This window comes from Diplotaxodon limnothrissa, linkage group LG4 (assembly GCF_057381915.1).
Source record: "Diplotaxodon limnothrissa isolate DT_005_m linkage group LG4, D_limnothrissa_male_GT1.1, whole genome shotgun sequence".
NCBI lineage: Eukaryota > Metazoa > Chordata > Actinopteri > Cichliformes > Cichlidae > Diplotaxodon > Diplotaxodon limnothrissa.
The window spans coordinates 12,467,098-12,491,828 of NC_140599.1; the positions used below are offsets into that span (position 1 = coordinate 12,467,098).

At 41.3% G+C, this 24,731-nt stretch overlaps 1 protein-coding gene across 2 annotated transcripts; it reads right to left on the reverse strand.

The window, feature by feature from the left end:
- Nucleotides 1-222: 222 nt before the first annotated feature.
- On the reverse strand, nucleotides 223-24,335 carry mmd2a (monocyte to macrophage differentiation-associated 2a). Of its 2 annotated transcripts, XM_085351464.1 has the most exons (8): nucleotides 16,682-17,010; nucleotides 13,218-13,299; nucleotides 10,551-10,711; nucleotides 5,955-6,029; nucleotides 5,761-5,862; nucleotides 5,509-5,578; nucleotides 3,800-3,996; nucleotides 223-1,802 (listed from the first exon to the last, which is right to left on the reverse strand). In XM_085351464.1, exons 1-8 carry the CDS (start codon nucleotides 16,708-16,710, stop codon nucleotides 1,697-1,699), a joined length of 822 nt encoding a protein of 273 aa, XP_085207590.1. In that variant the 5' UTR covers nucleotides 16,711-17,010; the 3' UTR covers nucleotides 223-1,696. The 2 variants fall into 2 exon arrangements, with proteins under 2 accessions (XP_085207590.1, XP_085207589.1); XM_085351463.1 differs by lacking the exon at nucleotides 16,682-17,010 and adding an exon at nucleotides 24,310-24,335 and having other exon boundaries at nucleotides 1,798-3,996.
- Nucleotides 24,336-24,731: the final 396 nt, after the last annotated feature.

Sequence of the window (24,731 nt, forward strand, 5' to 3'; positions counted from 1 at the left end):
AGAAATATCATTTTATAAAATAGATCATCTGATTAAAAAAAAAAAGATTAAAAAATTGCTCATTTCCTGAGTAGGTGCTCTGTTTTCAAGAATTAAAACAGAAGTAATGAAAGTACTAGAAGTTAAGAAAATCTTGAAATGTGGAAATAGAAATTTGCATTTACGAGCTACGTTGATTCTGTCGTAGTCAGAGGACTGTAGCAAATTCTACGTTACACATCAGTGTTGATAGAAAAGTGCTCAGAAGTCAAGAGCGCACCATTTAGACAAAACAACTGGCATTAAAATTCCCCTGAACGGGACACGAAATGCATTAGACCTTGACATTTTCATAATGAGACGGACTTCTTTGTCTTTTAAATCAAATTACAGTTTTAGGAAAATTAAATTGGAACACAAGTCAAAAAAAATAAAACTCAAAGCTGAGTCACAGCCACACACGAGTAGCTGGTTCTACTCGCGTCTCTTATCATCAGGTTGATCATTTACAGTCTGGCTACAGTGTGTCACACAGACATGTGTGACCTTAAAGTCTGTCTGCAGATTGCTTAATTCGGTCTCAGTCGGCCAAAGATGAGTATGTTTAATTACGAAACCAGGGGTCGTGCATGTACTGTGAAAATGAACAGAAGTCAAAAGCAGATCCTCTCAAGGGGTCACATTACTTAGCACTTAGTTCCTCCTACGCCGAGCGGCGCATCGGGCAGCTAGTGATCTCCATCGATGTCGGTCAGCAGCGACTGCTTCAGCTTCGTCCCAGGCAATGTCGACAGTTCTCAGATCGTCCATAAATGTTCAAGGGGTCACATAAGGTGGTAAAAATCTGTAACAGCTTTTACAGCCAAATCAATATTGAAAGCCTGTCAATGGCAGCTTTGTTGGGCGACTTCCTGACTGTCATATTTTACCACCGACCAAGGATGTAGCACCAACAGCAGAAAGGGATTCCTGTGTAGTGAGTTTTGGCACATTAGTTGTGGTTGGATTACTGAAAGTAGGGAGTTTAACAGCTTAGGAATGCTCAGTAACAGATATGCCAGTAAGTAAAGCTTCATTATTTTGGGAAAGTGCATATATATTCTTGTAAAGACGAGAAGATCGATAAGACTCTTACAGTTTTACTAGTCTGGCATAAAAATAGTGATACTCTGGTTTCTTTATTGATTTTCCAGTAACCTCATGCTTGTAAAATAATGCCCAGAATAGTCGTGACCAACAGTTGAGCAGCTGGTGTGGACAAAAGGAACATTTTAAAATACACAAAATATCTCAGTGGGAAAGAAAACCATATGGAACGGGTAATGAGGAACCAAAAGATGACACATCGTTTGAAGGAAATTAAAATGATCAACCTACAGAGGGCTGAATTCAAAGATACCCTGAAATCTTTATCTGGACCACGACATCACTGAGCTCCTGGACAATCTGAGGTGCAGCCTGGTGGCGTCGGATGGACTGAAACACGATGTCCCAGAGGTGGATTTGGTGAGAATTGCGGGCAGTCAGTAGTATCAAGTCTTTCATCCTCCAAGAAACTGCCTGCATACTCTTACTACATGAGGCCAGGCATTGTCATGCAGCAGGAGGAACCCAGTACACACTGCACCATTGTAGGGTCTGTGAGGTCCAAAGGTTTCATCCCAACACCAAATGGCAGTCATGGTGCCGTTGCCTGTAGAGGATATGGCTCCCCAGACTATGTCTGATCTACCACCAAATCAGTCATGCTGGACAATGTTACTGGCAGTATAATGTTTTCCTCTGCTGCTTCAGGCCTTTTCATCTGTGTCACGTGGGTGAATCTGTGTGAAAGGCACAGGGTGTCAGTGGTGGACCTGATAATTCTGGTATTCTATAGCAAATATTAATCAGGCTCTATGTTTCCAGGCAGTGAGCACAGGGTCCACTAGAGGACATCGGCCCATCAAGCCACTCTCATGAAGTCTGTTTCAAATTGTTTGGTGGCCTCCAGGGGGTCATTTTGTGGCTCTGGCAGTGCTCATTATGTTCCTCCTTACACAAAGAAGCAGATGCCGATCCAGCTGATGAGTTAAAACATTACCCAGTTCATATCAGCACAGATATCCAGCATGACTGTCTGACACTGACCCTAGTCAAACGCAAAAGTAGTGGAAAAAAAGAATCAAAAAAGATGGGGAGGGAAAAATAGCCTCCACCTGTAAAACCATTCCTGTTTTGGTGGGGGTCTCATTGTTGCCTCTCTAGTGCACCTGTTGTTTTTCATCAACACTAAAGCAGCTGAAACTGACTGAAAACACCTTCTGCTAGAGACCAGATCAATGCCCCAGAGGTTTAATTGACTTGATGCTATAATCTGATTAAAATGTGTTTCTTTTTTTATAACAGTGTATTTTAGGAAGTAAATGTCTGTCAGTGCAACAGCATCAGCAACAATGAGTCAAGAAACCTGAGTGGTGTGCAGGGGTTTAAAGCTAAGTGTACTGTGAGTGCTTGTGTAGCAATGGAGTTGTATCTCCTGATTGCTTACATATTTGCCGGTAAGAGCCCATCAAAAGATCCATCCATCTATTCACTTCCGCTTTTTCCTTTTCAGGGGCGCTGGAGCCTATCCCAGCTGTCATAGGGCAAGAGGCGGGGTACAACCTGGACAGGTCGCCTGTCTGTCACAGGGCTAACACACAGAGACAGACAACCATTCACACTCACATTCACTCGCACATTCACACCTAGTGGCAATTTGGATTATCCAATTAACCTATCCCCACAAGCTGCATGTCTTTGGACAGTGGGAGGAAGCCGGAGTACCTCGAGGGAACCCACGCAAACACGGGGAGAACATGCAAACTCCACACAGAAAGACCCCGGCCTGATGGTGGAATTGAACTCAGGACCTTCTCGCTGTGCGGCAACTGCCGTGCCACTGTGCAAAATAGATGATGTCTATTTTTTATAATAGGAATGAAATGCTTTAAATAATTCGGCGGGGTTTACAAGTGATGGGGCAACACCTCCAACACCCCCCAGGCAAAAGCAAACCTCCGAGCAGGCTGTGATGCACCAGTGCACACCGCTGTCCAACCTCAACGCTCAACCGCAGGCCGTAACAAAACACTGAGCATTATTTTCAGGTCTGAATTTGCACCCGTTCTCCTTCATTGCACTTGAACCGTGTTTTTCAGGATGCCCGTCACTGAGGATGTTTGAAACATGGTGAAATATAACCTGAAGCTGTTGCTTCTGTTCATGTGATCCCAAACTGATTCCATGATGTCTGTCTGGGATCAGGGCTCTTTGAGGGGTCAGATCGTTGACGTGATCAAATGTCTCTCTGATGGCGCGATGTAGAATCTGTAGATCTGAACATGTCTGTGCACAGTATCGTGGTTACCACAAACATTATAGATTGTTATCAATCTTCTCATCTACCTCTGATAGAAAATAAACACATTTTCCAAAATTAGAAACTTTTCCTCTAACTGGCGGAGATAAGCAGGAAGGAAGATTTCATAATGCAGGCCTGGCACTCGGATCTCGTCTGAAACACTACAGACAGTCAACATGGCACGCAAACCAGTGTCAGTGTCGCTAATTACGTCTAAAAGAGCAGAATTAGACATTATAAATTAGCGTCAATTTGGTGTAGTGAGGCTAGATGTTATATAGTCAGCACACAGTACAAAAATTGGTCCCCGGTGGCCCAGCTTCGTAAGTGAAGCTTACCGTAGTCAAAACACTAACGTCCTAACTACATGAAATGCACTTTTGTCATTCAGCCTGTCGGCATGGAAACGCTTAACGTCAGTATGCAGCCGGTCACCTCGACGTCTGCAGCTGTGTCCCCGGTAAATACAGGTACCTCCAGATGGCGTAATAGTGAATGCCTGCTCCAACGGCCACAAATAGATGCCAGATCGCATGGGCGAATGGCACAAGGCCATCGCTCTTAAAGAAGACCACGCCTACTCCATAGAAGACACCTCCCACGGCCAGTTCACACACACCTGTGCGCTCCACCTGGAACATAGGAAAGTTTGCTGGTATTTAATTTAAAGATGCTTTATTTAACTGGATATTTGTTTGCTAAAGATGTATCCAGTTTTTGGTTGAATTCATCTGAAATAAGAAATACTCTTATTTAAAAGAGGTTTCCCAAATTTTTGAGAAATGCCGTTTTACATGCCCACTCCATAAAAGACGGAGTAGCACTTCATCGAACAGCCCAATACTTGGTGTAGTTTTCCAACATTTACCAAGGACTTTTTCACAGGTTAGAGTGTAACTTTATATACCTAAAATTCCTTACCTGTAGGTACAGCATGATAACAAAGCTTTAAAAGAAAGAAGCAACAAATTATACTGAGTAATGAGTAGTTTTTGGTTATTTTAGAAGATCAGACCAACAATGTTTCTTACGGTGACTTATTAAGGGCCCAGGCTGTATCACGGACTATCCTAACCACTTATCCTTACATTGTAATAACACGTGATTTTGAGGTGCATGTTGGAATTTGTGCGACCTACCGCTTTGTGCCTGAGTTGGTGTCGTTTCCTGTCGCTTCCGTTTTGTTATAATACCACTAACAGCTGATTGTGGAATATTTAGTAGTGAGAAAATTTCATGACTGGGCTGGACTATCACAGTACCATGCTGGAATTCGCTGATTTCCTGACCTCTTTAGAAGCAGTCTGCATGCCTAGATGCCAGGTTTTATACACCTGTGACCATGAAAGTGATTAGAAAACCTAAATTCAGTGATTTGCATGGGTGAGTGAATACCTTTGGGAGTATACTGTATATCAAGTCATGCCCTGCCTGGCCTAAATGATTTCTGTTTCTTCTGTCCTTCATGTGTTTTTATGCACTGAAATCTGGAGCATGAATTTTCAAATAGACATTAGAAAATTGCACCATAACTATGAAGTGCTACGAAAAATAAGGGCCTGGAGCTCCATGTGGGTAAAAGAAACCCAAAGGAATCAGATTCAGGTTCTGAGCACATTGTTTAAGGCCTTTTTATAAAATATGACTATAAGATTTATGCCAGCTTTTCCCTTTAATAAAAGAGATGTCAAGAAATACAATTTCTCAGACATGAAACTAAAACACAGCGTGATTTATGGAGCCAGAGAATGAGCTACGTTACTACCTTTATCTTCAGGGGGACATGAAAAAGAAATCACTCCATAACGGCTCGGGCTGTAAGTGAACGTGGCAGCTACTTCAGTAGGTGTTGACTGTCTTACCCTCAAAGTGACAATTTCAGGCTTCTATAAGTTGAAATCAAGAGCGTAATCAAATGGAAATCAGTGATTCAGTGCAACAGGGGAAGTCAATGTAAGACTTATGCATTGGAAAATAGTCAGCAGTTCTATTACCAGCAATTAGACGCATCTGTGGGTTATGGGGCACTCAAACAAAAGCCGCGGTTTGGTTCTTTAAATAGTAACGGTAGTGGAAGGAAGTCTGCAGGGGGGAAGGGGAGTGGCAGACGCTGAGAAAGACTCATCTATGTGATGTAGACTTACCATAGAGAGAATGACCAAAGCAGGAACAGCCCCCATGGCCACGTATCCCAGCAACTCGATCAGCTTGTACCTGCAGGTAGAAAACTGGACCGTGAAGTCATAATAAAAATAACAATACCTCCATTTTCCTGCCTAATTATTTGTGCTCCAAACAGCAGTCTTGTGTTTTCTGTCAACACTTGAATGGAGGCGTTTGGCTTCAGGTTAACTGTGTCAAATTAGTGCACACAGTACAAACGGAGGCTGTGTTACCTCTCATGGAAAAAGCAGACATACGCCGATCCTATACACGCCATGACCCAGATGAGCCAGCGCATGTGGCACGTCCAGGGTCCCAGCTCCCTCAGCATCAACCTGAGGAAACACGACATCGCACCTACACAGTTACAGTGTGTTCACTCTGGTCTTTATTTTATTTATTTTTTTGCTGTAGTCACATGACCCACCATGGAGAGTAGGAGGCTGCGATGAAGAAGTAGATGGCCATTCTGTCACACATGTGGAAGCGCTGCTCCACCTTCCTACACGGAGAGAGGGGGAGGCATGAGCTCATTTGTGAAGATTCAGTTAGAGTAACATAATAATTCTAAAATTTAAAGGATCCAGGCTGTATGAAGATTTTTATTGTCTTCCTCCCCGCACCCCCAACCAGTCGGGGTAGATGGCTGCCCCTTCCTGAGCCTGATTCTCCTGGAGGTTTCTTCCTGATAAAAGGAAGTTTTTCCTTTCCACTGTCGCCAACTGCTTATTCATAGGGGGTCATATGATTGTCCACCAAAGTGTGGAAAGTGTTGTTTGTTTTTTGGACAGCAATATGGCTGAAAGACCAGAGGAGGACTGTGAAAATGTTGTGTAAAGGGTAGAAACACATTTAAATTGTCAAAGTGAGTCCTACAAATCATGCACCTTTTCTTAATACGCATCCACGTTTCTGGGGCTGTATAACAAAATGAACTGAATCACCTACACATTACAATTACAGCACTACAATGTTAACCCAAACAGCTCTTGATGCTTTTTGCGTTAATGCTCATGTTTGGAGCACTGCAGTTACTGATGATTTTTACGTGCTGTGGGCATCAGGACTCGCCGACCACGCTCTGTAACTTTACCTGGTGTGACACTTTGTGGCTGCCTTGCAGTGGTTCCACTTTGCAATAATATAACTTGCAGTAGATTGTGGAGGGAATTTCACAAACTGACTTTTTGCAATGGTGGCATCCTGTTACAGTTAGTGTAAAGTTGGTGAGCTATTTACAATGCATGGTTAGATGCTTGATTTTATACACCTGCAGCAATGGGACAAAAAAAACATCTGCTGTTCTTCATACAAGAATAGTCACCTGGTGACGTGGCCTGCTAAGATCAACCCTCGTGCAGGCTTGATCTTACAGGGTTAAACCAAAACCATGAGCACATTTTATAAGCATAATCCATGTAATAATTTTAGATCTCCTGGAAATGTATTTTTATATAGCAGCATTAAAATACCTGTTCTTGTTGAAACATAACAAATTGACCTGTGAACTGTTCAAGGATCAAAAAGGTGACTAACTCAAGAAATGATGCCGTGTTGTGTCCACAAATAACAGACACCTTAGCAAGGAACCAATTTTAAATAGTATCTTTAGGCACTTTGTTGTGAGTAAAAACATGTCAACACATGTTCCCATTTCTTTTGAAAACTTGCCATATCAGCATGGTGTGCAGTGTGTCCTTAAAACACTTAAGTAAACTGGGCAAGTGGAGGACAAAAGAAGAAGTGGCAGGCCTAAAAACTATCTACAGCAGACGAACTCTATCTAAAAGTCATGACCTCAAGAAGTCGGAGATAATCCTGCAAAGACCTGACACGGGACCTGAGAGATGCATCCTATTTACTGTTCACTGAAGCCTCATCAGAAATGGTCTCAGTGGAAGTGTGGCTGTCAAGAAGCTATTATTAAGGAAGGGGAATGGGGAGAAAAGGTTGAAGTACGGCAAATTGCAAAAGAACTGAAAATCAGTGACAACAGGTCAGATGAAGTGATTAATCCCAATTTGAACGTTTTTCTGGTTCAGATTCATTTTAATATGTATGGAAAGGACAGGACAGAGGTACAACAGAGAGTGTCTACAGCCATCTGTAAAACACAGCAGAGGCTCTGTTATGGATTAGGATTGTGTTATTGTCCAATTCTTTGAATTACAAACACAGGAAAGAACCATCATGCAATACCATCTGAAAAGCATCTGACTGGCAACAACTTAATTTGTTTGAGATCATTCTGACAGAGAACAGAACAAGAGGCAGCTAACATCCAAAGAAGAGCTTTAAATGTCTTTCACAAAGCCTGGAGAACTATTCCAGGGCTTGCAAAATCGCTAGCCCGACGTCCCGGGGCTAGCGATTTTTCCAGTCGGGCTACCAAAATCTCTCTGCCCTGCCCGTCGGGCTATTGTAGGAAGGAAAAATATATTGTGGCGAGCTCAGACAAGGAGGAGACGGAGGTATCGTTTGGTCTTGCTTCCCGTGAGCTAGCCAGGGAGCACAGCCGTTTATTGACATCTGCAGAAGAACACTGCCGCTAGCTAACTGCTCAGCGCGGCAACCGCACAGCAATAACAACACCACACAGGGCGCCCTCTGACCCCGGAAGGACACACCGTCGCAGCGAGAGGGCATCACCCGTCACCATGGCAACATACACAAAACGTAACTGTACAAACAGAACCCCGAACAGCCCTGACCCGCTACAATGTCAATGCTTTTGCATTCTTTCGGAAATGTAGCTGGGTAATTATGTCATTGGCATCGATGAGCCACTGTCAATATGTGACATATTGAAATCACGTTTGAATTTGCGCTTGTTTTTTGCTTTCACTTTGCAATCGCTCGAACTGTGTATAGAGAGCGACAGCACTGATTGGTGAGTGATGATAATTTGTGCACCAATTCCTCTGACATCGTCTTATCAATCGTTAGCTTACTATGCAAACATGACAAGTGAAATCTCCCGCAGCTTAAACATATGAGAGGTTGATCGCGCAGAGAATCGCTGACCGTTATGTGTGTGTGTGTAAAAGCAGCAGGATATATACTTTAGTTCTGCTGAGCCAAATAAGACAGGTCAGGGTGAAGAAGTGACAGCCAAAGAAAAGCTTACCACAAAACGGAAAAGTTAGGACAAATCAGACTATAAGGCAAAAAGAAAGTGCAGCTTTATGGTTTCATGGACAAAATAATTTCTGTGGCTGCAATATGACGAGCTATATAACCGGGGCTGCAGATAAGTGGTCCGCAGGTGCGCATTCGCTGTCAAAATAAAAAAAAATGCGCACAAGATATGAAGTTGCAACGCGTGTTTGCATACATAAGATTTTCTGGAGGAGGACAGACATTTGTTTAGAACTCTTAAAGATGTCGAAGAAGCTCCTTTAAGCAATTACTTTGGTGTTCCTCCACCTCCAAACAAATGTCAGAAGGAGTCCGAACCACAAAAGAAGCGCGTATTCTCGGAAAAGTGGTTGCAGGAGGTGAGCTGGCTTCAAACAAATGATGAACGCACAGAGATGTGGTGCGGAATGTGCCGTGAAAATCCCACTCTAGCGGACAAAAACAGTGCTTTTTATATGGACGCAAACGCGCGTTGCAACTTCTTATCTGGTGCGCGTCTTTTATTTTGACAGCGAATGCGCACATGCGGACCACTTATGTGCACCCGTGTAAATAACATAATGTTCTGCCGGGTGTGTTGTTGGTTTTCTCTCGATTTCTGAGTCGACAAGCGCCTTTGTTACTGGGACCAGTCATTTTAAGAAAGGCCCCCATTAGAACCCATGAGAAATGCAAGAAACGTATTATTGCTCAGTCTGCAATATCTTTCCCAGAACAAACACCAATTGCAAATAACATACTAAAAATAAACCTGAAAAATCTGTTTAGAACAGCGTACTATGTTGCAAAGAGTGAACTACCACTGGCAAAATTTAGCAGTCTTTGCAAACTTTAAAAAGCAAATGGCCTAGATCTTGGTTCCACTTGTCTCTTACCCGTGACTTCAGTGGAAATTTCAAATTCAGGATCTGACACAGACGGATTCATGTCCTACACAGTTCTTACAAGTTCATAGAAATTTCTGTTCAATTAGAACCAAGTATTTGAGTTGATGATTGTAATTTTTATACAATGTTGTAATTTGTTTTTCAACAATTTTTTGATTAATGTTTTGTTTCCTTTACAATATTATACTTTAATGTATAATATTGTAAAGGAAACAAAACATCAATCAAAAAATTGCTCTCTTTTTTATTCGGGCTACTTAAATTTATTTTGGGCTACCAAAAACGGAAGAGTCCCTGCCCGAAGGGCTACCAGGGATTTTGAAATTTTGAGAGCTCTGTATTCCTAAAGACAATTTAAAGAAATGTTGAGAAAGCTGCCTAAAAGAGTTCAGGCTCTGTTAAAGAATAAAGGTGGTCATGCCAAATATTGACTTTCAAGCTTGTTAGAATTAAACAAAACCCAATTTTGGCTCATAAACTGCATTTCCAAGTATCTTTGTGCATGTTTCAATAAATCATGGCCCCTTGTTCCCATTTTCCTAGCAAAATATAAAGAAGCGAGACTACTGCCCCTGGAAGTAGATAAAAAGTGCATAAGCAACGCTTCAGTTGCCATCTTTTCCATCAATAACCTGTCTCTCCATTCCATAACAATCTTTTTTTTCTCCTTTGTGGGACTTTTTGGTTGTTGTTGTTTTGGAAAAGCTGTTAGCCAAAATAAAATTTGCTTGTCATACCTCAGGATCACAAATATCTTCTGTTTTGGACACTTTGACAACAAAAAACTCACCAAAAACACATTTTTGTGAGCCAAAGTGACATGAAATTTCTTGATTATTGTTCCTCGTCTGGTTTTTGTAAAACCTTTGGGTTGCAACAAACAAAGTGTTCATCTAACTGTGTCGTAAACCTACCGGAGCAGCTCATAAGTACACGATGGCACATCTGCCAAATCCCTATCAGCACTTCCTCCCCCCAACACACACACAAACACACACCTGAGGTGGCTGATTTTCCAGGCAGCAGTATGGAAAAGAGTTGAGGTGATGAATAAGCCGGTGAGGCCGCTCCCATAGAGCCAGGCAGCGACACGATGCCATCGGTCCACGGAGAGAAAGTAGAGGACGGACCCACCGACCATACTGGGAAGAATCCACAACTGGAAAAGATTCAAATATCCAATAATCATGTCAGACTTTAATATGTGCAGTTCATTCACACTCATGTTCATAATGCTAATCAAGTTCCAAACAGGTAAATAAATAAATAAATGTACCCAGAGCTCCATCCCCTTACACAATTAACTTTCTTTACCGCCGTCATGAAAAATTGCATTTTTTACTCTTCCTAAAAATGAAACTTTTCACATTTCTCTTCCTCTGAGCCCAGGAGAAATCACTTTTTGATAGCACTCTTGAGCTCTAGTAAAGTTTTGCTTAGCAGAAAGTCTGGCTCTGTCCAAAACAACGCTGATTAACACCTTTGAAAAATAACACATTGTGCTTTCATGTGTGGGATTATTTATTTGCCAGACTTAATAACTCCGTGGTTATTATACCAGCGTATAACTCCCCCATAAATCCACGAGGAGTTTATTACCTTTGAGCAGAGCCAATAAAATTTCCGCTTTATTTCCACTCATTGTGGCGTCGTGTTTTCTCATCAAACTCCCAGCAAGAAATAATAATAATAATAATAATAATAATAATAATAATAATAATAATAATAATAATAATAATAATAAAGCACGCAAGTATATTTCCCAAAAAGGTCATGAACTATATTTACGGATTTTGTATTTGATGTTATTCTGTGAACAACCAGGGGACAAAAGTGGGATATAAAGAAAATATTAACCACGATTTCACTAAAAGTCCACTTGGATCCTTTATAAGTGTTAATGACTGATGAAAACTGAACTTTTTTTGGTAACAGAAGTAGGACATTTTGTTTGTATGTTTACGAGATACACCGACTCACATGCTAATGGGCTTTGTGGCAGGAGAGGGGATGATCAAAACATACATCATGAACACAAATGGCTATAGAACATCCTGTTTAAAGCTTTACGGCCATTAGAGCTGTAGTGTCTCCTCTCGCTGCTTGTATCATTCACTCTCACTGAGAAGATGCATATGGAGGACACAAGCTGCCAAAATCATATCTAAATATATCAGGCTATGTCATATATAAATGACTATGACTCATTTTTGACTTTAACAGTCTCTCACATCATCCCAGATTAATTTCCACCCACTCTTCTTTACGACGATTCGGCTCATTGAGTTTTGTGGGTATTTGTTAATGCACAGCTCTGTTAAGGTAACGCCACAGCTTTTCAGTCGGGCTGGGGTCTGAACATTGACTGAATCGTCTTTTCTTTTTCAGACTGTGTAGACTGTGTTTGGCATCACTGTCCTGTCACATGACCCAGTTTTGGCCAAGTTTTAGCCGTCAGACAGTTTGCCATTGTCATGGTCGACTCAGTGACTGCAAGGTGCCCAGGTATGCGGCTGCATTATGGTCTCACATCTCCACTTTGTTTCAGAAGCAATCTGGTTCAATCAGATGCAACTTCCCAGGTAACCATTCAAAACAAGCCATACTTGCTGAGTCTTTTCTTCTAATTGTGCTGTCATAACATGCTAACTGAGGCCTGTGGAATCCCAGATGTGGGTTTTGGGGTATTTTACAGTTTCTCTGAGCAGTGCACGGTCTGACCTTGGCACGAGTTTGCTGGCACGTCCACACCTGGTAAGACTGTGGCATTGTGTTAACATGCCTGCGAACTCCTGACGAGCAAACTGCCAAAAGTTCTGCTTTTATACAGGTGGGAACCCCACTGAGCAGTTAATCCAGTGCATTTGATTTGAAGCAGTTGGCTGCTACTGACCTTCTTAATTCCTATGGAAGCAGTAACGATGTATATCATACTATAGTGATCGTAGCGTATGGATCTATATTTGTATGTTCCCTATCTCCTCCTAGACAAGTGGACCAATGTTGATGAAACTTTGCATAAACATTCCCTCTGGGACTGAGTGCGAACATCTATATGGTGTATACAAATATTTTGTACAAATACTACATATATTTGCACATTTGACATTTCAACTGAGCACCAAATGGCGACATTACATCTATATTCACTGTGTACACGTTTGAACGTATTTTAACTGCCATGAGAGATTTAGAGGCGTATTAGATCTTCTGTATCTATGATTCATCATTAATGCTACAAAATATTGTAGCATGAATTAGCATTGATTAAAAACTATTGTAGTTTTACATAATTATCAGTTTTAATTAGCTATTTTATTATTTATACATTGAGGAATATTTTGTAAATGAAACAGAAAAGTAAAGAATGGGAGGTGAAAGTCACTATTTTACACTTCATGTCTATTTAATTTTTGATTTTGGCAGTCGTAGTCTTCCATAGGGACACACTGGGATTACGGCAGATTACAGGAAACTACAGGCTGACTCAGAGATTACAGCCCAATGCTTCCATCACACATCACCGTGCCTCATTCTTCACAATCCTCCTCATCGTTTTTTTTAGAGGATCCTCTGAGCTAACACAGCAGCGACACGTGTATTTCTTTGTGTACATGTATTGTGTGTTGTTTGTTTGCTCTACGTACGTATTTGTTTAGACTTACCGCATGTGTGGCACAGTTTGCAACGTGTTCATATTCAGTGGGCTGGTATCTCTTGCTGGCTGGCACCCTGCAGTTCATGAACCTGAGAGAGGGCCGAGAGGGGGAAGACGGAGAGGCGAAAGTATGTGTTTAGATAATGAAAGGAGATCTGGAGGCCTTACTTCTTGTTCTTGTGTGTGTGTGTGTGTGTGTGTGTGTGTGTGTGTGTGTGTGTGTGTGTGTGTGTGTGTGTGTGAGATGGTAATTGTGAAAGGATTTGCAGCTCTCTAATCCTCATCACGCTGTCTGCATTTTAGAGTGCTTCATTGTTACCACCACAAAGGGACACCACTGGCCATTAACTATTAACCGCATTGCATTATTCGCCATGAGAAAGTTGCTACGTGTGTGTGCGGGTGTGTGTATATGCGTAGGTGTGTGTGTGTGTTGTATTTACGTAATCAGCAGTAAACCTCTCAATCCCAGCTTAAAGGGAAAAAACACATCTGGAGATGTTACGAAATCACATTTTTTTACATCAGGATGAACACACGCACACACGGACACGCACACACTGGTTTAAAAGAAGCCTCTCATGCAGGGCCACAGGTGCGTCGCTGTTGGTCAGCTGTGTTATTTGATTACACATTTAGGCCGCGCACTCACCATCACGTGCCTCGTCTTTGCGTTGTTATAAAAGATGAATGGAAAGAGTAAGTCGGGAGGAAGTAAAGCAGAAGAAGGAGAGCAGATAAGGGAAGGTAACGTGGCTGCTTAAGCTTATGCACTACGACTTCACACACTAGTCACCTAAATGTCTACCAACTACGAGGCTACGTGAACTCTGACCAGACATCAGAGGGAGAAAAACACTTTCTGAATCCAAACCTCTGACGCTTCACAGATATCACAGATAAGGAACCCTTTGAAAGTCACGTGACTATGAAAAAGAAAGTATCTTTGGCAAAATGCAGCTCGTGGGAGAAAGGAAACCACTGTGACTTCCTTTCAAATTCAAAAAATATCAGATTTTAAAATGCACAAACTGTGTGCTCATTTTTATTGACCAATGCCAAGATGACAGCAGGGGGGGGTTTTTGTTTTGTATTTTTGGTGTCAGTGAACGCCGCAGCTTTGTGGAGAGGTAAGTAAAGCAGTAAAACTTCACTGTTTGGGGAATAGAGGGCAGAGGATACTTTTATCACAATATTTCTAACTCATGTTAGGATTTTATTGTCATTATGCTGAGTATTGTAACAGCATGCATTGGTATTTATCACCTTTAATTAACTTCAAATTTCATCCTCCAAATGTAACTTTGTCAGTGGCTGGAAGCCAGCTGAGTCAAGTCTGCTTGAGTTGTGCTCATTAACTGATGGCAACACGTTGGCAATCAGCCTCGCTATGACCTGCTCATCCTCTCATTTTTTGTTTCTTTGTAGATTTTGAGTTAATATTTGCTGTTTCCTTCACATTCTCCTTCAGGTGATATCTGTCCTCATGCCCTCAAAGCTGTGAAAGAACCTGATGCTTGTTCCAGGACTAACTTCTCCAGCTTCTCCCTCTATTTCATTATTCCTGCCTGATCGCTTTTTCCCAGACAAAAAGCATTTCCTCAATTTGTGCCCACATGCGGGGAACGAGCTCCCTCTGGTTTTGGAGCGTGGACTTCTTAACCCCTTTTCACCTCTTTGCACTTAAAAACGGCTTCCCCGTCATCTACGTTCACACCAAGGCAACGTGCTAAAACTACACTTTGCCAGTTCGCCCTGACATCAGGTCCGTGTGGGCCGACTTGTGTTCGTACGCAGGAAGACTTCGGGTTTCCCTCCCTGTCAAACTAATCTACAGAGCACGAGTCTGCTGACACAGAAGCTAAGCCAGCGGCTGATAGCAGAATTTAATAACAGATCAGCATCTGTGCCTTTATAGTTTTTACCAAAATACGAGAGCGAGGACCCAGCTAACCCTGAAGGATGAAAAAGCATGAACAGATACATTTCTAGGTTTCCATAACTGTTTGAGATTAGACTAACAGACTAATTAGACTAAAATTAAAACATAAATATGCATAAATATGAATGTATTCCCTCATAACAGGAAAGTTGGTGCTTTTTCGGGGGGTTGTTGTTGGTCTGGCTGGTGTCATCAGGGCTCTATCATTTACAAACAACCTCCATTTGTCTCCCACACACACCAGGACTCATCCCTTCCATCTTCTTGTACTTTTATTAAATGTTTTCCTACTGCAAAATTAAAAAAAACAATTCTGGACACATTAAACTTGTAATAAACGTGTAATAAAAAGCAAAAACAGCATTTAGCAAGATAACATTAGATCGCTCTGTGACTGCCTTTCCTCGTTTCTTTGTCCGGTGTCCCTTTAGGCTCTGCCAAGCAACAGAACAAGGGAGCAGTATTTTTCTGAGCACTGTTGCTGTACTGTGGCTCAGTGTGGTACTCTGATGTGTTCTAATCAGTTATGACAGGAGGGCTTTGTGTGTGTGTGTGAGTAATGAAGTGAAATAGAGGGATGGAAATTCAAAGGCTGATCAGACAGGGCATTATTGTATCAGCATCCCTTTTTTCTATTGAGAGTCTCCCTCTCCGTGCGCTCACCTCTTCCTCTCCGGCAGATGTGTCACGGCACAGTTACGTGCATGCATGTGGCACCCCTGTTTTCATCTCACTGAGCATTACAGCACATTCCATACATTATCAAGCCCAGTGGGGACTTTGACCTGACTGTACCAACACAAGCTAGTTTAGTTAGATCACGCTGGGTTTTTTTCAAGGCCAAGACTTGGATTTAGGGTAAAGGCCAGAATTATGGGAATGCTGGCATTCAACTGTGATGGCTAGGGTAAGGAGCTAAGGAATGCAGTAAAACGAATAAACCCCCCACAGATTGTGTGTGCGTGTGTGTATCCAATATTTGTGACTTCAAGGCTATTCCTTTTACAGCAAAGATCAAGTTAATCTCCTCTGGGACTCTGGTTCTCATGATTACCGACGTCCCCAGATCACTTTCTCTCTCTCTCTCTCTCTCTCACACACACACACACACACACACACACACACACACACACACACACACACACACACACACACACACAGACCGGTTCTGTCTAAAGTTAACTGACACTGAACTATTTTCAACTTCCCAAGGAAAGCCCGATGGATTGCACAGATACCACAAAGCGACTTATACATCAAAGGGATCGATCACCGCAGTAAGATTAAAAAAAATCTTCTTATATTTTTAATAAAGATAGCTGCTCTGCACACACCCCCCCCCCCCCCCCCCCCTCCCTCTCTCTGGCTTTTTCACACAAACTAATCTATAACATATCCCTCTGATCGCGCACGTGCCGGCGCGTCAGTACGCATGGATGCACAGGATCTGTCACAAACGAAAACAAAAACATGCTGCTAGATAACAACGCTCAAACTTTTTTTCTTATTTTCCTGGGAATTCAACTTACTTTCCAAATTTTGTTTTCTTGAAGTCCATCTCGTGCGTAGGCTATGCGGGCCAGCGCGTCTGCGCGCCTGCGTTCTCTTGTTTTTTATCGCAAACAGTAAAACCAGCCAGCGCAGTCTTCTCCTACGGATTCCCCATTCCGGATGTCCCACCACCGCGCGTCCAGAGATAAAAACATAAGTCCAGGAGAGCCTGCGACTCGCAGAGCGGGTACCAGGACAACCGGCCCGCGTTGCTCCGGGGTTTAAACGACTGGGCACGAAAGCGACGATCGGCGCGCAGCAAGAGAAGTTGGCGGTGAGGGGACCTTGCCGAGCTTCGTTCCGACTCTCTCAGATGTGGTCGCAGGATGTTCCGCGGGACTGGGCTCGTAACCCCTCCCCTGCCCTCTTCTCCCCTCCCCTTTCGCTCTCCTGGCTGCTGCTAACTTCACCAACGAAAGGCAAACCCCTCACCACAAAGCACCGACACCCTCTGCTGTGACTTGCAAGTGTGACATGTGAACAGGTCGCTTCTGAAACACAAACCCGGACTGAAACAAGACAGGAAGGGAGGCACAAAGGTGATAACAAAACCTGACCAAATGAGTCAACTGAACTCAAGAGACTGGAGCGAGCGCTGTTGCAACGAAAATGATGCCAAACACATCCTGGACAGACATTTACCTCTGTTACCTAGTTTGTTTGTTATTTATCTCCTTTACTGTTTCCATTGCTCTAATTTCTTTCCACTGTGCTTTAAAGTAGCTGTTTGGGGGTTTGAGTGACTTCTTAATAACTTCAAATACTTCAAGAGATTCATATAATAAAACTGTGACCAGCTGAGATAACACAACTTGTAGTTTTAAAGTATTCAATGGGATTCTCTCAACATTCTTCTCGGGAAAGTAGTTTTACATCACTCTGTTGTGCTATTGTGTTGTTCCAGGGAATCCCCTTCCTCTGACGTTTCATTTAGATAAAGTCCAGGAACAGGGAAGGACAGATATGCAGAAATTTCGCAAAAGATTGGAAAAACAAAATAGTAAGAAAGAAAGAAATTTCTCTATTGGCTATTCGCTTATGTTCCAAATAAGAAGTGACCTCAAGGTTTGGAGCCACTGGAATTATTTTATTTATTAGATTTTTGATATTTACACCACTGGCCACTTTATAAGCTAAAGTTATAGCCGTTTGAATTCTTTGTGCAATAGTTTCCAAACTAAAGAGGATTTGTTGTCGTGTTCAAGTTTGAAATGATTAAGGTGTCTTAACTACTGTGCTCATAAAGAGATGAACTTGGTCAGCAACAAAACTCATTCAGGCTAATGAGCCAACGCTGCTCAGTTGGTACCAAGGGCCTTAAAGTGTGACAAGAAAATATCCCCCACACTATTACACCTCTAACAGCTGCCTGAACTGCTGATACAAGCCAGAATGGATCCACACTTCCATGTTTTTTATGCGATTTTATGATCTCGAAGCAGAAATCGAGTCTCATCAGACCATTCTTCTGTTATTCTATTTTGGCTAGCTTGCGTAAATTATAGCCTCAGTTTCCTGTTCTTAGCTGACATGTATGGAACTCCAAAGTGTTCAAAATTAAATAAATAAATAGGTCAAGATGAAATAAATAACTATGTGAATAAATAAGACACAGATATGTAATGTGAGAATGATATTGTGAAATCATGGAACACATTTTGAAAAAAATGCTCATTATTGTGAAATATATTGCATTCTGCTATATACATTTACTTATTATTGTGAAATATTATTTCATGGTCATTATTTTTCACAATAACAGAGATTATTCCTGAGGCATTTTATTTATTTCCAGCCGTTTATATTCCAAAATGTCCTTTTTTCAAAGTCAGTCTTTATTTCAAAATCCCGTTTTTCCCGATGGCCTATTTATTTCATAATGCGACTTTTCAGCAGAATGACTTTGTCTGTCAATCAATGTAAGTGGGCTGGACCTTTGCACCTATTGGCTTATCGTTTACCATCGACTAGTTTTCCTGGATACCGGCTCCGCGGACGGCTGCTACAGCTAGCAACAGCGTGCTAGGTCAAAAGTCACGGAGGGTGGCGGACTGGTGTGAACTTCAGCCAGTTCTGCTCATTTAAGCAAATCAGATAGAGAGGGATCATTTACCTGTAGATACTGTTTTGAGTCGTTTAGATGATGTACTAAAATGCCTGGATGATAATTGCTCTTCAAGACGTTAGCATCGATGACAGCATTGTCGAAGGTTTAAGATCAATTCAGCACCGTGTTCGTTTGGAATACGCCGAGGAAGAACAGTCTTCAAATGTTGGCCGTCCACGTCTAGAAATCCCGGTGCAGCACTCAGGACATTTTAGTGCTGTCCGGGATAACCGTCGGGGTAATTGCCGATATGTTTTCTGTGTCTCCGAGCACAATTAGGAGGGAAATGACGGAGGAAGGTCTAAGGTAAGTTTATGCTGTAATTGAGCACCTGTGTGATTCTGTACACAGCATTGTTTAGATGTTGACCTTAATTATGACGTTTGACAATGAATTATTATCGCTTACTTTTTTATGTTACTGTCTAAAGTGGGGCAGCTACGGCTAAAGCTATCGGCGCCATCTCGGCATTGAGACACGTTTAGCAGTGTTAGCTGTTAGTGTGTTAACTCGGAGACTGGGGTCAGTGGAGCCTGTAGGAACCTTTTACACAGAGAGTAGACCCACCAGCTTTCCACAGTCTACTTACTTATCACATCTTGTTAGACAACAGGGTCATTAGTGCTTTAAATAGTACATAGTTGAATGTTTCATTGCTGTTTGCAGTTGATTGTTCTCTGATAACGCATAACAAGGTTGATGTTAAATAGCGAGTTTATTGAAATGGTTTTGTCTATTTCAGCAGCATTATAGATATCATACTTTCTCTGGTGTCTTCGGTAAAGCTAAAACAAGAATACATTTACATCCTTGGTTCTTTCAGCATTAATTGGAAAACTTTGAGATTTGCTGTGTCTCCCCCAAGCCATTCTCTTTTATCCCACCTGTCAGGTATAGATGGCAATACTTTAAACAAAGTTAAATTTGTTATACCTGAAGAGAACCAATCCTGACCTAGAATGGGTGAATGAATAATTAGTTGGTAGCCAATGCCTAAGCAACTCACATAGGCCCTGGCAGACTCAATAAGTCCATCTAGGAACAGCTGCAGGAAACACCTCTTCAGTTTAGATTTAAAACATGTGCATGCTCTTTCAGGTTGATGAGGATTATGGTGTGGACTGGACAGGACAACATAATCGCTGCCCATCAAATGAGATCACCATTCCTGAGATTCAGCTCCCAGATGCACTGAATGAACAAGACCCTGCTGTGCTACCAATACTTCAAAATCACTTGTAGAAAGACATTATTACATTTAATCAGTTTCTATGTCAGGAGGATTTATTTATTTATTTTTAATTTCTACAGCTTTGTAGCTAATACTGACTCAAAACAGCATAACCAATTTCATTTTCAACAAAACAGTGAGTGGCTATAAAACAGGATTTGTTTTATACAGCTGTCACTTTAATGATATTCATTTCTTGGTTGGATATACAGTACATGTCAACTCTGAGCAGATTTAATACAATGAACACAGTAGAGTAGTGTAACATCTTAATTCAAATAATTTTTTCTAGAAATTTTTTTTGTATCAGTAGCGAGTATAAACAAAACATACTGTGTAATTTATAATGTACAGTGAACAACTGATTTTGATATCTGAACTCTTCATCAGTTTATATTAAAAAAGCCATAAATGCTCACCTGTAGTGTGTATTTTTCACTGTCAAGTGTATTAAAAAGAACTAGAACTCACTAGATTGTCCGTTTCTTTGAACACTGAGTACAGTAATGTGATGCAAGAAAGAAGAAATGGTCTAATTTTACCATGTGGTTATGGAATCAATCGTAAACCAGACCAAAACCTGAGTCAGTAGAGTTGAGACACACCTGAATGTCCATTAGAAATGACTCATAGGTACAGTAGTGTGCAGGAAGACGTAGTACATCAAAACCGGTGGAAGACTTTGGAAGATTGCTGTTGACCACTTCCACAGTCATTTCTCAGCAAGACTTCCCATCCTGTCCAAAACTTGATGAGGGCTTTTTGTTGTGCACAAGATGCTGCAACAGAAGATTGTTTTAAACTATAATGACATCCTATATTCATTATTTTGAATCTTTTATGGAGAAATACCATAAAAGATGACCACTTACATACAGGGCACCAGACATTTTTGCCCCACTCAAATTGCTGTTGTAGCTTTTATAGATATTTTTATGTTAACAAAGCTAAAAGTAGTCTACATACAATTCTAGTGAAACTGATAATGCCACCACTCTTATGTATTGCATGGAGCAAATAACAAAACAAAATTATACTATAGCGTAGAGCTGGGCGATAGAACGATAACGATATGTATTGCGAAATAACTTTTTCTCAATAGAAAAATTAAACTATTGTGATAGACCTCACCGCTCTTGTCCTTTTATAAAAAAAAATAAAAATAAAAAATATCGTGATATGAAAAAATCTCATATCGCCCAGCTCTGCTATAGTGTACTTTGTTAATGACCCAAGATCACTGGACTGTATGTAATTTACCAAAGTATAATCAGAGAAAACCAATGGCAAAATACCTATCGCAGCAGACTTACCATTTTCAATGAAGGACCGAAGGTAACCTGCCACTCTGCATTTATCCTCGAGAGCATTCCTCTTCTTCCTCATCTTCATCTTCTGTGGCAGGCCAGTCATTTTATAGCTTTACTTATCTTGTAGTCTTAAGAGCATCAGCAACATTAGGTGTATTTTTATTAAATGTAACCCAGCTGTTCAACTAACCCAAGCATACAAAACAGTATATTGGTGTTTTGTGTCAACAATTAATGTTCATCCTTCATAAATTAACCAAATACCTTTTACTATTCAGATGTTAAAAGATGTGACCTGACCTTACCTCACAACAGGGAGCAGTCTCTGATTCCCTTGGTAAGAAAAGAGGAATGATGTCTGATCTTTCTGTCAGAAGCGGCCATACCATGGTCTCCTTAAGCCCTTTCCTCAGCTGCTTGACTTGACGACTTGTTTGTGTTATGACCTACAACGGTGAGACCAAACCAAAGCTGAAGTTGGAGTCTGTAAAGTGACACACACTTTAAATGTTAAATATTTAAAGAACATCCACTGTACTAGTAAAAGCATTTTCAAATTATACCCACTTACAGAATCACTACGTTGAACTAAAATTGCTTTCTTTTCTTTCACATAGATTACTTGTCTTCCATATTAGCACAGAAGATAAGCCACTTTAAAACAGTCATGAATAACTATTACCTACAACAATGTAAATAGTAATACAGACATTAACCCAGAAGACAATTATTTTCTCTCACCTAATTTATAGAATTCTTTGCTATGATAAAAAACAGTATTAAAAAAAAATCTGTGACTAAACTGATTAAAAAGCTCATTTTTGCCAGACAGACAGACTAACCAAGCAATAATAACATATCGTTACTTACCCTGAACAGCGTTTCGTGGAGTGGCGCTAGCTGTGATAGCGTTAGCATTTGCTAACGTTAATACTGTGCGGTTGTGATGAGAACTTGGACCAGGGACCACTTCATCTCCAGTACACTGCTGCAATACGCAGACTGAGGTGAAGACGTTCAATCTAAGCGGTTAGCAAGTTCTCTGAGTAACTCAGAAACGGACTTGTTTCCTGCAGCCATGCCCTTCACAAGAATTGATACACCTGTAACGTTATTCGCGCCCAGTGTTTTGCATTTGTCGGTGCCTTAAGTTTATTTTGAGCTGCATACTGCCGCCAGCTGCATAGGAGACGCATTGCACCATTAAACCTAAATCGACAATTCATGTGCTATTACTTACGTCTGAATAAAGGAGCAACCAATCACACAACTGGCTCCGCCCTGTCTCTCTTGATTGACAGACAAAGTCATTCTGCTGAAAAGTCGCATTATGAAATAAATAGGCCATCGGGAAAAACGGGATTTTGAAATAAAGACTGACTTTGAAAAAAGGACATTTTGGAATATAAACGGCTGGAAATAAATAAAATGCCTCAGGAATAATCTCTGTTATTGTGAAAAATAATGACCATGAAATAATATTTCACAATAATAAGTAAATGTATATAGCAGACTGCAATATATTTCACAATAATGAGCATTTTTTTCAAAATGTGTTCCATGATTTCACAATATCATTCTCACATTACATATCTGTGTCTTATTTATTCACATAGTTATTTATTTCATCTTGACCTATTTATTTATTTAATTTTGAACACTTTGGAGTTCCATAGGACATGACTGGCACCCGATGTGGTTTTCTGCTGCTGCTGTAGCCCATCTGCTTCAATGCTTAGCATGTTGTGCATTCAGAGATGCTCTTCTGCATACTTTGATTGTAACAAGTGGTTATTTGAGTTACTGTTACCTTCCTAACAGTGAAAAGCCATTTCGTCATTATCCTCTGACTTCTAGCATCAACAAGGCATTTTTTTTTACCAGCCCATCTGGCACCAACAACCATTTAAATCACCTTTCTTCCCCATGCTGATGCTCCGTTTCAGTAAATCATCATGACCATGTTTACATGAATACGGGCAGTAAGTTGCAAACCATTTGATTGGCTGATAAAATTATTAGATTACTAGATTATTACAGATGTGCCCAATAAAGTGGCCAGCAAGTGTATTTAAAGTAAAGAAGAAGGCTGCTAGGACTTGGACTACCAGTGTTTTAATTTATGCAGTCCTTCCCTGTAGCAATGTTTTCTTCTGTGCCCATAAAATACACAAATGTTGTGTATAACAGGAAAGTATACACTGCTGACTGCTGGCTCTACAGTTCATTTATGTGCCTGGCATTTTACAGACACCCCCCCCCCCCCCCACACACACACACACACACACACACACACACACACTCATAAACACACACATACACACAACCCCACCACCCCTATTCTTCCTTTCAAACACATATGCTCCACTGAATGGAAAATTAAATATTATCCAACAGTAAAAGTGGCCAGCAGAAGCCCTTTTTGGCACCGTGCTGCAGATGTGAGAGACAGCACAGACCCATTATGCAAATGCACAGATACCCAAACTGCGAGAGAAATGTGTTATACATTTACCTCCTCCTCCCCCCCCCCCCCCCCCCCCCCCCCCCCCCACACACACACACACACACACACACACACACACACAGGCGACCAACACTGCTGCCACCACCCCGGCTGTGTTTGCAGATAAGATTCCATATCAGGGACAGTGACCTGACAACCATATTTGTTCAGGTGAATAATACTTATAAATACCAGCTGCCTGTGGTTAGCCTCACTGCAAACATTCAGTTTTAAACACTGCGTATCTGAATGTATTTTAAACTAACATCCTGTAACACAGCTGGTAGATTGGGGTGTGGTGACAAACATCTGTGTAGGCCAGACATGCTGGTTTCTGTCTCCTACTGTAATCGCCTTTAAATTTCTCAAATGCCAGGACTGCAGCTTTGCTTTCTATTTGAAAAGCAAGATATGTCTGCACATCTCTGCCCATCATGTTTGTGCTGACAGACCTTTGGAGAAGAGGCGGCCACCCGGCCCCTGGAAACGGCAGGCTGGTCCAAAGGACACGGCTGACTCAGATCGATGAAGGCACTGGAGCAGACGAAGAAATGAAAAGCTCTCGGTGGAGTCACTGGTTATAATAAATGTGTGTGCGATGCTCTATAATCGATCTTGATTGTGTAAAAAAAACTAGAGTCGTCACCATGGTTATGAAAATGCAAAATATTGTTCATAATGAGAGTTTAGATAGTGTTGAAACAGTCCAAATAATGTTGAGAGGAGCCTTAGAGAGAAACTGGTTAAAGATTCCTGCTCTTAAAGCCAAGCTTCCATATGTTTTGTGTTTATCCTGGATACACCAGACTTTCAACGAGATCAAAGGTCATTGTTCTGGCTGTGGGCACACAAGCCCCACCCACCTGCTGTTCAA